The sequence below is a fragment of the Tremella mesenterica genome (genome assembly GCF_000271645.1).
Source record: "Tremella mesenterica DSM 1558 unplaced genomic scaffold TREMEscaffold_9, whole genome shotgun sequence".
Lineage (NCBI taxonomy): Eukaryota > Fungi > Basidiomycota > Tremellomycetes > Tremellales > Tremellaceae > Tremella > Tremella mesenterica.
The window spans coordinates 844,773-858,236 of NW_006711233.1; the positions used below are offsets into that span (position 1 = coordinate 844,773).

General features: G+C 46.7%; 5 protein-coding genes across 5 annotated transcripts; 4 read left to right on the forward strand and 1 right to left on the reverse strand.

Moving 5' to 3' along the window:
- Positions 1-312: 312 nt before the first annotated feature.
- On the forward strand, positions 313-2,897 carry TREMEDRAFT_32680 (uncharacterized protein; the record flags this gene model as incomplete). The annotated part of the gene is made up of 9 exons (XM_007005918.1): positions 313-924; positions 1,054-1,146; positions 1,194-1,203; positions 1,243-1,316; positions 1,474-1,775; positions 1,931-2,014; positions 2,137-2,270; positions 2,321-2,540; positions 2,765-2,897. The coding sequence occupies 9 exons, from the start codon at positions 313-315 to the stop codon at positions 2,895-2,897; spliced, it is 1,662 nt and encodes a 553-aa protein (XP_007005980.1).
- Positions 2,898-3,375: 478 nt separating this feature from the next.
- On the forward strand, positions 3,376-5,523 carry TREMEDRAFT_40147 (uncharacterized protein). Its single transcript, XM_007005990.1, has 5 exons — positions 3,376-3,568; positions 3,816-4,150; positions 4,404-4,476; positions 4,577-5,055; positions 5,240-5,523. Exons 1-5 carry the CDS (start codon positions 3,448-3,450, stop codon positions 5,504-5,506), a joined length of 1,275 nt encoding a protein of 424 aa, XP_007006052.1. The 5' UTR covers positions 3,376-3,447; the 3' UTR covers positions 5,507-5,523.
- A 379-nt stretch (positions 5,524-5,902) lies between these two features.
- Positions 5,903-8,254, forward strand: TREMEDRAFT_63948 (uncharacterized protein; the record flags this gene model as incomplete). Its single annotated transcript, XM_007006156.1, has 7 exons — positions 5,903-6,028; positions 6,247-6,392; positions 6,617-6,741; positions 6,897-7,018; positions 7,240-7,516; positions 7,751-7,833; positions 8,018-8,254. 7 exons carry the CDS (start codon positions 5,903-5,905, stop codon positions 8,252-8,254), a joined length of 1,116 nt encoding a protein of 371 aa, XP_007006218.1.
- Positions 8,255-8,940: 686 nt separating this feature from the next.
- TREMEDRAFT_16698 (uncharacterized protein) lies at positions 8,941-10,612 on the reverse strand (the record flags this gene model as incomplete). The annotated part of the gene is made up of 7 exons (XM_007005902.1): positions 8,941-9,015; positions 9,239-9,496; positions 9,609-9,680; positions 9,915-10,034; positions 10,083-10,390; positions 10,466-10,514; positions 10,559-10,612. Coding segments are annotated over 7 exons (936 nt in total), but the record flags the coding sequence as incomplete, so codon positions are not given.
- Positions 10,613-12,061: 1,449 nt separating this feature from the next.
- Positions 12,062-13,232, forward strand: TREMEDRAFT_22632 (uncharacterized protein; the record flags this gene model as incomplete). The annotated part of the gene is made up of 2 exons (XM_007005909.2): positions 12,062-12,624; positions 12,782-13,232. Coding segments are annotated over 2 exons (1,014 nt in total), but the record flags the coding sequence as incomplete, so codon positions are not given.
- Positions 13,233-13,464: the final 232 nt, after the last annotated feature.

Genomic DNA, 13,464 nt, shown 5'->3' on the forward strand with positions numbered 1-13,464 from the left:
CTCTCGATATTGAGAGAGTGCAGGTATTTGGGTGAGTAGTGTAGGGATTTGGGTGAGTAGTGTAGGGATTTGGGTCAGTTGTGACTGGAAATGGGAGAAATGGCCAAATTTCCGTCGGGATTAATTCAAGGTCCGTCGGGATTATCCCTACGCGCCAAAGAGTATGACTTCATCAACTCAGCCGTTAAGCTACCAGGACGTTATGATAAGTTGTCATGGGCTAACATCCAAGTCATCCTCACGATCCGATGGCCGATGGCCGATAGCCAAGACTACAGGACTACAAACTACCAGTGACTTGTTACTTATTCGATGCCTACTAGACCTTCCATTCAAGCACTTCCTCAACCTTCCTCTTCAAACACCCACGCACATCAACAACCCCTCCATCACCTCTACCCTCTCTTCGCAGCACTCACCTTCCACGTCCTCTCCCCTAAAATCGATCTCGCCAGGGTGTATCAATGCATCGACGATCTGGGAGGTCGATGTGTCGGTCCGGAACAAGCACGTTTTGTCATCACCGCTCTTCGTGGGAGGCCACGTTTGAGTAGGGCGTTAGGAGAATGGATCGATGCTGTTGTGGTGGTGAGCGAGGAATGGATTTATGAGTCGTATGAAAGATGTCTAAGCGCGGCTACGGAAGATGAAAATGGAGGTATCCCGAGATTACCAGAGAGAGATAAGTACTTGTTGCTTCGGCCGCAAGCAGAACTGGAGGTGATATCTTGTCCGATGAGGAAGAGGAAGAGAAGAGGGAGTGAGGAGAAGGGGGAACAAGAGGACGAGGGAGAAGCGAGAGAAGATGACAGTAGTGAGGAAGAAGGAGATATCGAGATGTATTCCGAGGATGTGAAATTAGAAGACATACCGAGATTGTGTATACTGAGACCTTGTCCTCTCACATGTGTCAATCAGGATATCGTGAGTGTTCTTTCGACCCCACTTTGCGAAACAGGTCACTGGACCGGTCGAATGTGGAGGACCTAAGGGCGGAAGCAGATGAAGGAAGGTCATGAAGAAGACTCCTCACAGGACAATATTGACAGTCAGATCGACGCCATAAAACCTATCTTACTCTATCGAGAATATGAAGATAGAGATCAGGTCAATTCCAATGTCCTCAGTTACAGAAGGAGTTTAAGTGTGAGAGCCTATCTCATCTTCATATGTGTTCGAAGGCTTATTTGCAGATGTTGAAATGTGGGTGAATAAGAATTAACAAGCGGGACTGATATGAAGCCGTACCAAGACGTATAAGGTCAGGGAAAGAAGCTATGAAACTTGCAGATGTAGGGGAGAAAGTTGCCATTCGAGTGAATTTCCAGTTCTTTCTCCTTCTTTCCCATATCTCAACTCAGCTAGCTATAGCATCCTGAGACACTGCATTTCAAGCCCGGGAACAGAGGACGCGGGACGACACGAAGTACTCACGGCAGAAGGGCAGGAAAGTGAGGCTGTGACTGATCTCAGATCGATGAATATCTCTCCACAGGTTCAGTCGCAGAATCTCAAAACATACTCTCTTCTTCAAGATATCAAGCCTTGAACGAATTCGCCTCAGTTTATACCATCGGCAAAGTCACCGCAAAAGAGTTATATGATAAATGGAATTGCCGAACTCTTGAGGATGTGAGGAAACACTACGAATTCTTAGCGGGTGAAGCGCCCGAGGTCAGGGAAAAGGAAAAGATAAGAAGAAGGAAGTCAGGAGGGATGTTGCATGTTGATATTGTGGAAGCTTGGATGGGATTGAAGAGCGAGTTAGATACTCCGTGAGTTTGATCACATCTCTTAAGTCATCATCGAATGAACGGCGAAATGGGGAGGGTGAGTTCAACCACATCTGCTGTTGTCATCATGGAACGTATCGCCAACAGAGCAGAGACAGAACAGTGAGGAGGAAAACTGACGAGGATAGAATACCAAGGGACGAGGTACAAGAAATCGCAGATTGCGTGATGGAACATCTTTCCGCTTTATTGGACGGTTGTCAATATACCATCACTGGAGGGTGAGTATCGTCTCTTTCTCCACCCTCATTCCTCTCGCTCTATGATGTGTCTCAATCTTCTCAGTTCTTGAATCACTGATATCCCCCCCATATCATATCTCGTCAATCAGCTCATATCTTAGATACCGTCGAGGTAAACCTCAATCTAATGACGTGGACATAGTTTTCTGCCCCCCTCGAGAGGGTCAAGATGTTGGACTTTTACGCGACTTGACATTACGTCTCAGTACAGTGGACATAATCACTCACGTCCTACGTTCGTACATGTTTCTCTCCCTTTGGACTGTGATGGAAATTGACGAAAAGATACCACTTCCCGTGATGCTGAAACACCGATACATTCCACACCCAACAACTTTGATAATCTCGACAAAGCATTTGTTATCTTTCGTTTACCAGGAAAGGGGAGATTGCATAGACGTGTAGATTTGATTTCGGCGCCGAAGGAGAGATACGCTGCGGCGGTATTGAGTTGGAGTGGGAGTATGATGTTTGAGCGTGATTTGCGGAGACATATAGAACGAAGGTATGTTTCAAGGAATATGTTACTCTATCTTTCTTACACTCACTCCTACTCAATACTCATCTATCTCACGCTCTTATCATACATCGCCATATTTCTCATATCTACAAGCTTGAACACTTTATCGAGTTTATCTGAAGAAAACAGTTCCCTACGTCCCTTTGGTTGAGGTTGGAGGCTGCTCACAGACTTGTATCGTTGTTGGGGTCTGTTACTGATCCAGTCAGAGGACTCAAATTCCGAGCAGGTCTCATCGATCCCAGCACAACGACGGAGATCAATTTACCTACTGAAAGGGAGATCTTCGACTATGTGGGCTTACGATACGTACCTCCAGAGTTGCGTAATGCGGATGGTTGAGTTGTTGTTTTCTGTGGTCATTTTCTTCTCCCGATCTTGGATATCTTGGTCTACTTCCATATTCACACACTGTATGTTTGATATTTCGGTCCACTCGCATCTCTATATTTGATTCCTTGTTATCATCTCTATATCTTTGCTCATATATCGTATCAACAGGGGTATCTCAATTTCGTACATCTGTTGTAATAAGTTAGTCAAATGCATACCTCGTCCACCGCCGCCAATGGACTGGTTTACTTTCCCACGGATGTCCAAAAATATGACATGAATTGCCCCTGACCGAGGTCCACTTTCAACTTTTGACCCGTATTGCTCAGCATATCTCAAACGTACCTTCTAGCAGCCTGCACACCTCCACACAGATCTGATATATAATCTGGCCTATAGAACTACATACCCGTAAGCCACGGTCTTTCAGACCCATTGGAGGAAATCTTGAATCTGCCAGAGCGAAATGTCTCACTGCCACCCTCACGAAGACGAACCAGACCAATCTGATATAGACGAACAAGATGTCGTAGAGGTTTACGAAGATGACGGAGATCAGATGATGGATGAAGAAGAGGATAATGAGGGTTATGATGGAGAGATAATCATTGGTGCTCCGCCAGAGGAAATGGAAGAAGGAATGGATGTGGAGAGGGAAGATAATAGTTGGGGTGTTACTTGTGAGTAGTTATCTCAACCCTCGTCATCTCATTGAGATCTCCTTGAGGTTCATAATTATCTATCGAACTATTTTTTGCTCTTCATAGTATCTCCCGCTTCACTTGTAAATGCGTCGTAGATTCCTCAAGCTTACTTATCAATCACCCCTTCACAAATACCTCGAGATTACAAATTTCAGATACTGGTCCTTACCTTTGTGTTTGCTTCCATGATCCATGAATAACAAGAGTGACTACTGACGCCTAGCACTTCACGCATCAGGTCAATCAGTCTTTACCATCTCTGTCCATCCTCTATTCCCCTCTCCTCCACTTGCAATATCAGGAGGGGAAGATGACTTGGGTTATATCTTCTGTCCCCTTCCTCCATCCTCGACGACGGATATCAATAGTGAAACATTCCCTCCTATCAAATTGACGGGTCATACGGATTCTGTGGTAGCAGTGGGATGGAGTCATGATGGAGAAATGGTAGCTACTGGTGGTATGGATGGAAGGGTCAGGGTATGGAGAAGGGTCGGGAAAGATGGTTGGAAGATTTGGGAATTTTTAACTAGTTTAGAGACGGGGAGTGAAGTTGTGGTGAGTTTCTCTCTGGATTGCTTCACTCATTCTTGGTTATCCACCTGTTCTTTTTTTTGGATTCTCAACACGTTATGGTGATTCCTCATTTGTTCATCCGCCACCTCCAGCTTCATTCTCATTGTAGATCAGTGGCACGGTGAAATGGTGGGCAGACATTTTCAGGATAAAGCTTAGAAATGTTTGCAAGAATGATTTTAGAGCCAATGAGAGGCGAAGTGACTGTCTGGAAGCTTTTGATCTGACGTACAAGTGGCTTCAGTGGCATCCAAAAGGTCCTGTCTTGGCTGTTGGCTGTGAAGATGCCCAAGTTTGGATGTTCAATCGTAAGTCTCACATCATCCTCTCATCCATTTAGTTTCATATTCTCCCTCAAGTGACACGCAAGTCTTGACTCGTCGTCATAACAGGCATCTAACAATTTAGTACCCTCCGGCCAAACAATGGCAGTTCTCTCCTCTCACACATTATCCAGCACAGCAGGTCTTTTCCCAAACCCGGCTAAATCCCTCCTCACATCCTCCCTCGACTCTTCACTCATCCTCTGGGACCCTCGTTCACCTACACCAATATGGAAGACTTCCATATTTGTTCCTCCCAACTCGCCCGAACTGGATCCAGCAATACACGGCATTACGTCTCTCGCTGTTAGTCCGAACGGTCAAATAGCTGCTGTGGGTGGTGCAGCCGGCGGAGTCAGATTAGTCAACCTCGCCAAAGGCAACGTGCTGAACACCCTTGTGGGACATGCGGAAGGAGAAAGCGTGGAAGCGTTGCAGTTTATCGATCTTTTCCAGGGTGCCGGTGGAGGGAAGGGGGTGGTTTTGATTAGTGGAGGAACTGATGGAAAGGGGTTCGTTTGGGATGTAAATACGGGAAGAGTTCGAGCGGAGATCCAACATGAAGTAAGTTTCTCCTTCTACAAGTACGCGTTCCCCTAACCCTCCCTCGCTCCTTTATCCACTAGAACGCTCTTAGATTGACGTGTAATATGGCTGTTCACTTGGTAAAACGTCGACTCTCAAACATGAACATCAAGCGCGTAGTTATCAACCGTGATTTGTCCGCCTACTGAAGCTGACACTACAGGAACCTATCACTTCCCTCGCTCCCCATCCTCCACCCAAAGTACACCTCATCACCTCCGCTTCGGCAGACTCGACTCTCAAAACATGGGATGTCCGAACCGGTGTCCTCGTGGCTGAACACAAGGGACATGCGGGTGTGGTGAATGGTGTATGCGTTGCCCCTGCCCCTGTCCCTGCTCCTTCTTCAGATTCACCAGACGAGTCGGTTGATAGTCAAGTAGTGGTCAGTGCGGGGGACGATGGGGTATCGTTGATCTGGCGAATATGATGAATCTGTAGCATACACTCAGTTGTGCCATTTCTCATAGCAGCTGAGCTAGGCGCCATATACCAAAAACACCAATAATGTGGGGTCCCCAGTGATCGGTATAACCGGTGTGCGGAGCGGACCCCGGTTGGCCGGTTAAACTGCTATACCCCCCTCTATCCCAGACTTTCCTGATTTCTCAACTCCCCCGTCTTTCCCCTTTGGTCTCATGAACCCTCACTGACAAACTCCACAGAGCCGGTTGACGACCTGTAAAATGGTGAATTCTCTAGGGTTTAAGTCTAAAGATATATAAACCCCTGTCATCGGTCCACTGACTGTTCAACGAAAACATTTCTGACTAAATCAAACTTGACTTACCATTGTTCTTACTTTGACAGTGTCTCTCAAAACAAAATGCCAGTAGCTACTTCGACCGAAACTGTCACTCCTACTTCTCCCACGACCACGGGAACTTTAAAACTTCGTGGACAAACGGAAGCTCCTATTACTTCTGCTTATCCTGATTTGGATGAGAAAGGCGTGAGTTGTCATATCCTTTCTTCCCGCCTCCTCCTCCCTTCCCCCTTACCCCTCTGGCTTCTTTTCTATCTTGTTCGTTTGATGTCTTTCTATTCATCACCTCTGCGTATCTGAATCCTTGTCAGCATATCTTCGCTCGATTATCAGCGTCCACCTTACTGACTCGTCATTTCCAGCGTTGCTTTCTTCCATGGAATAGTACTAGAACTGACAATCAGTGGACAGTCGTCAAGGGTGTGGTGCCAAAAGAGAAAGCCGCTAAATATGTTGATAGGATGTATGAATGGGCGGAAAAGTACGGTACGGGTTTTAAGAGGGATGATAGAGAGACTTGGCAGATAAAAAACATGCCAGCTTTCAACAAGTGAGTCATGATTCTCTCTGTCTCTCTCTTCTCCTCCTTCTCCCCTCTCTTCCATTCTTTTACCTGTACATACGTGCGACTCGTCAGATCTCTCGCCTTAGGAGTCCAACCCCAGGCAGTCTTGGCATTTTACAAGAGGGAGTCTCGAAGGGCGGCAAAATGGATTACTCCAATGGGAGGGATAGAAGTATAAAAGACGTTACAGAAGATATGCTAATGACAAGAGCCGGTCTCATCAATCGGAATGGAGTTGGACACGAACAATTCGTTTGGGATATGAGAAGTGAACCCGCTTTGATCGATGCTTTCGCAAAGATTTGGGGAACTGATCAATTGCTTGTTTCTTTTGGTATATCAACATATCTTCTTCTTATGACCCCACGACCTGATGATTTCCATTCACTCGCATATATGATCTTATCTTTTCGCCGCTCTATCTATCTCTCTAGTCCTTGCTGAAATTTGTGGGAACAGGGGAAGACGAGTGAAACGCTAATTATGTAGACGGTATCAACATTACCCTTCCTTATAAAGATGATCTTGGTTGGAGGGCCGAACCCTGGCCTCATGTGGATCAAAGTCCTTTAAAACGTTACAAACATTGTATTCAAGGTATCATCAACTTGGTGAGTTTCCCTCCATCCCTCCATCCCTCCCCCCGTTCGCTCATTCTCCCTCTATGTACAATGCTCTACTTTTCTACACTCTGACATCCATACACCCATCTATTTATGACGTCTCAATCCCTTTCCACTTATGATTTATTACGAGGTATCAACTCCCCCACTTGCGAATCATCCTTGACCAAGTGGACTTTATTCAGGAAGAGTTCAAGCTGACGTTCCAGGCCGACAACGGACCCAAAGATGGAGGTCTCATGATCCTCGATGGTTCTTTTCAACTTTACAACCAATTCTTCGAAGAGAACGACGCCGATAAACCCGCCGACGGATGGTCATGGCTCGATCAATACTCTTTCACCGAAAAACAAATGCAATGGTTTTATGATCACGGATGTAAATGGACCAAACTCGCTTGTGAACCTGGTGATTTACTTTTGTGGGATTCGCGTTGTGTACATTATGGTGCTCATGCTGAGGGTGATAATCCTCGTTTGGCCATGTGTAAGTTGTTCGACTTCCATTTCTTCCGATATCTTCTTTTCCTATTCTCCATGATCACATAAAGCGAAGATGGCGATATCATGCGCCTTGCGTCAATAAGACTTTTGCTTTCTGCTCCTCTACGTGGGTTTGGGCTCACCATATCGACGATAAAGGGGTCACAGAGTTTGCGACTGATTGTCTTTCAAGATGTCAAGTGAGAGGTGAAAAAAAAGAAGCGAGACTAATGATCAGACGTTTGTTACAAACCTGCCAAAGATGCTACTCCGGAATGTCTTGCGGTAAGAAAACGTCTCATGAAAGATTGGGGTATGACCGTGAGTTTTCATCTTTTCTCCATTTCTTTCCCTGTGTCCCTCTCCTCCCTCCCTATCCTCCTTCTCTCTCTTCCAACCCTTTCGTCCTCTCTCATCCACACATCTGCTTCGCAGCCGTTTGGGCTATCTGAGTGTCCCGGACCGTTTATACAAAGAGTGGACCAGTAACACTAACTCATTTCAGTCCCACGACCCCCTCATCTTCCGTGAACGTGGTACTCAAATATTCGGTAAGAAAACACCAAACGAACGTGAAGTACCAGACGATAAACCGATCCTTTCCGATCGCGCTAAACAGTTGGCGGGCATAACGGAATACCCAGGATTATCTTATCCCGATACTACCGGATTAGAATATTCACAATTAGAGTATGGACCTGGTTTAGCTGGTAATAGGGATACTTCCGGTGATCCTGCTTGATCGTAACTTATCTCTGATCTTTGACAGAGGTATTTTCGTTGTTTTTGGATCACATCTGGAATTATTTGTATGACGAGTTGAAGTGGTTGATAGGTAGTTATGGGCTGTTAAAGCGAGGGAAGAGGATTGTAGTACACTATGAGAGTTGATGTATACGTATTCCACGTTCACGTCCACAGAATTGAAGTCATGCAATTTGGATCCACAATTGTTGGTCTTGGGTCATGATGATACGCTATTCTTATACGGACGAAGCTGGATTGAATCAAGTACTTAAAGGAGAGAATTCGATAATACAGTACGAGTAGAGTCGGAGTACTCGAACTGTATTCATCACATGAGTAATTGTAGTATTTCCATTCAATGTGCTCCAACTTGGTCATCTGATTATACATATGTACGAGTAATGTATCAAAACTACATGACAGCAATGAAATGGGCGAAGACTCGTATGGTCAAAGTTTCGCAACTCCAGTAGAAGTCTGAACACCTTCTTCCCCAGCTTCATTAGACCCATGTACCGCATAATCCTTTCCTTCATCTCCTTCCTTTCGCTCATATTTCTCTGCTTCCGTCTCCTTTACTGCCAGAGTCGGGAGGTCCGGTTCGGCAGATTTGGATGTCGTATCGGCATCAGAAGTAATTGTGGTGGTAGTGATATCGAGGTTCACTCCCGAACGATCGATAATCCACTGAGCGACAGTAGTGGCAACCTGAGTAGGTACAGGTTCGTATTCGTTATGTACTTCATGATACATCCCCTTTTCGTCAGCACTTTTTCTCTTTTACCCTTCTATTTCCTTCGTTCCCTCTTGCCTTCTTTTCCTCTCCATCTTTCTCTCTCCTCATCTACCCCCTTTCCTCCTGAGAGACATCTATCCCTACATGATCCACGAGTGATTTCTTGAACGCTTAATGACTGATCTATCTTCCAGGCGGAGGTGGTAGCAAGAAAATTGATGGTGGCACAAAGAGGAAACTCACCTCGACGACATACAAAGTCTTATCCGCCGCCTTTACCCCCCTTTCAAACCTTCGTGCTGCTTCAACATCACAAATCCCATCCTCACCTCCATGATATACCAGCAAAGGCATCTCCTTTGGCCACGCTTCCCATGCTTCGGAACGATCGAGGAGGGCACCACCATTGATCATGTCTGCCATCCCGCGGGTGGAGCCGATTTGTTCGCAGAAAGGGTCGAGTTGGGCCCGTTCATTGGACTCTGGATTATGAGAGAAGAGCTGGGAGAGTCAGTGGATGACATACATGGAAAAGTAGGAGAAATGAGAAGGGGAGAGGAAAATGGAGGAAATCGAAATGAGGGAAGGGGGGAAGAGGAGACGGGAGACTGACGGTACTATCCATAGGAGCAGGGATGAGCATATTACCTAGCCCTAGATTGGCAGCAAGAGTACCTGCTTTGAGCTGACACGTTAGCAGTGAACCCGAGCTAGTATTATTACAGAAATATGACAGATTCCTCTCGTCAAAATAGTCGCCAGAGCGATTTGATAGAGCAAGTTGGAAGAAAGATCATGAAGAGAGAGGGAGAGACTTCGTATGTGCGTCGAGAGCGCAACGAGGAGGATGGTCATCATATGCAGAGACAGAGTGGAAGGAGGAGAAGGATAATCTGATGGCAATATCAATTTTACTCACTTTTATCCACGGAGCAGCATCTTTCAACCTGATCAAACTTCCACCAGCGATGACTCCAGCTACCAAAGTCCTAATCTGCGAAGAAGATTTCAGAGTGAACCTCAATACCTCCGCTCCTCCCTATTGATAAGTCCATACTCTGACTCTTACACGAATGAAGAAACCTACCATACTAAAACCCCACAAGAATAACTTTTTGCCTTTACTCTTGGCCCGATCATGTTCGTACCTCACAAACCACTCGATATCAGGTAAGATCTTTGCCCAACCTCCAGTTCTCCTTTTGGCGTTCTTCTCTAATTTCACTGGTCTACCTTCTTTCTTCCATTGAATAACTTCTGAAGAAGAGGACGTGAGAGGTTCTTGAGAAGTACGTCCATGTCCTCTTTGATCAAAGGCTAAGATACTGAGTGAGTAAGGGGGTGAAGCTAGGATAGGAAAGAAATGTGTATATCGTTCGACATGTTCAGCAAAACCTGAGCTCATCAATAATTCTTCACTTCATATTCATCAGGCTTGGCGGCAGAGCGAGAGAAGAGAGGGGAACTGACCATGCACAAATACCACATGAGCTTTTGGTTCCTCGTTCTTTGGAGCCCACTGGTGATCAGCAGAAGTCGAGGCAGACGGATGTCATGACTCACTCGAATCGTGTAAAAAGGGGTATTCTCAGGACCTAGGATATACTCTCGAGTGACTGTAACATTGTCTTGTACTTGAGTCATTATGAACAGATACGGTGGTAAGTACGAGTAAGTACTCTACTTAGCGAAGCATTGAGAGGGCAGTCCAAGGTGGGCTCCGCGAAAGGATGTGGCGGGGTCCCCACACAAATTCCCAAAGCGGGAATTTCCTCCGTAACACCCAAACTTGCATTTGACAGGTAACATGTGCAGGCATGCAGGGCACGACATACATGGAACTGGGACAGCTACAAATGCGCTTCTAAGCCCCTCAGCTCACAGATCTACAGGGGGAAGGGGGGAAGCAGAGATGGCGTACATACTAGAGAGGACGGGCCGAAGAACTACTACTTGCAATGCCCTAAACGGGATCCTGCAGACCTCAGCAAGTGTAAAACCATCACTCATACATTCAAACTTGGGAGTATCTGGGTTCCGCCTCCCTTCCTCGTTCCATCTGCCTCATGTCTCTATCGCCTCCAGGCTATGTTCGCATAGCCCTAATCCTTGTAAGCCTGTTTTGCCCACATCCTTCGAACCGCCACAAACACTGCCACTTGACATCCCGGAAGCAAAAAAAATCTTCCTCTTTCGCCGATCCACTCATTCTGAACTTTAGCTTCGAACAAGGATCGGCCGATTGAGGAGGATAGATCAACAGATTGAGGCACTCGTACGGTCGTACCCTCTTCACTAGGCTCACTAGTCTCTAAAATTAACAACCTTGGTCCTGACAAGCTTTCGTGGTGTTCCCCCTTCTTCTCTAGTCCGAAGCCTCACGCCGATCCCGCCATTCGGCCATTTGACAATCATGACAGCAGCTGATCCCATTCATGCAGGTCATGCAGTCGTAATCCGTCTATGTCGTCATCAGAAGCCAGCAAGTAGGGTTCCCGCTGCCTTTCGCCTGAACAAAAGCCTCGAAGGATCGAGGGTTAATGGTGGAACGGAACTCCGGATCGACGGCCTCTACCCCTGATGTGTGTATCGTACTGCCTCTCTCGTCCTTCACCCTCGAATAGCTATGATGCGATGACTGATGACACAGGCACTGACAAAGGCGTCCCGGCCGACTTACACTGTCGTATTCTTCTCTTCCCTCTCCCTCCCCTTTAATGGCCCACTAGTCCCATCGATCCATCGAACCATCGATGACGCCTCATTTGCGGCAGTGCCAACATGGTACTTTCACCCATCCTTCCGTGTATCCCTTAGACAATCGGCCTTTCGGGTTGAATGGCGACAAGCTAACATTTCACTTCTCACCATCCTCCATGAAAGTTATATAAATCCCACAGCCAAGGTAAGATCCTCATCCTCGTCCCTCATCTTCTCATCTTCTCATCTTACATCCTTCCAATCTATCTCATAAAGCTTCATAATCTTAAACTCATCTCTAATACTATTCACTCTCGTCTCAACATGCACTCAGCTACACTCCTCCTTGCTCTCGGCTCTGGCCTTTTAGCTTCCGCTTGGCCTCTTCCCACTACTTTCCCACTCGAAGATGGTTTCCCCAATCCTAACCCTGATCAACTAGCTCAGATCGAACAGCAAGCGTTCGGTACATTATCAAATTCCACTCCTCCGGTTAATATCACCTCTGACTCCCTCGACAATTTCCGTGTTATCGCTTTCAACGAAATTTTCGAGACGCTTTTCTTCGTTCAGCTGCTCCGAAATATCACGGACGGTATCGACGGTTATGAGATTCCGGACGATTGGGACAGTGAATTCTTGATCCGACAAATCAACATTACCGTCGCACAAGAGCAGCTTCACGCTTTGACGGCCAACGGCGCTCTTCAACACTTCGGAGCTGATCCTATTCAACCTTGCACGAATTACAACTTCCCAGTGAGCAGCTTGTACGAGGCTATCGACTTTGCGGCTACTTTCACTAGTGTCGTATTAGGTACATTGCAGGATGTGATAGTGAACTTTGCTCAGACGCCTGAACAAGCGGGTTTCACTGGTGCGATTGCCTCTGTGATTGGGCAGGAAGGTGAACAAGAGGGATGGTATCGGTGAGTTCAGCTCTCTTTCTCAACCCTTCCACACTCTTTCATCTTCGTAACTTTTTCTTTCCTGCGTGTCCCCTATCCTACATCCCTCACACCCCTCCTCGTGGTGGATGAAGGAGAGACCCTTGTGGATGTCAGACCGGAAGCTTACTCCGAACAGCGTCCTCCTCGGGAAAATCCCCAACGAACTTCCTTTCCTCACCCGATCCACTCGCGAGCTCGCTTTCTCTATTCTCCAAACTTTCGTCGACCCCGCTTCATGCCCTAACATCGGAGATATCCAACTCAAAACTCTCAAACCCCTCACCCTCCTGAACCCACCCAATGCGACAGACTCCACCATCTACCTCTCCGTAGCCACGACGGATCTCAACTCGACCGCTCCACTCAACGCCGTTTACATCAACCAACAAAACGTTCCTGTGGTCGTTCCCACCACCAACAGCACGCAAGATGGTCAGACTATCTTCGCCGCCGAGTTCCCCTATGTCGCACACGAGCTCAACGGTTTGACTTTGATCCTTCTCACTGATTCAGAAGGACCATTCGCCAGCGCGGAGGATGCGACTGCCGCGTCGAACATCGGACCGGCTATCGCGATTATCAACTGAGGTGGAGGGGTAATTTCAACAACTGATGTTGGGGAGATCTCGTTGGCACATGTGGACATCCGGTGAGACCTCGTTGGCATAAAAAAACATGGACATTTGTGTAGGCACTAGGAATCTTGTAGAGATATGCATTAATTAATATGTTCAAATTCTGGGCTGGGAACGAAATTGGCTGGGAAAATCTCTAACGACCGTGGGAAAGCGAATTTCTGATGGGATTGGCGTCCATTCC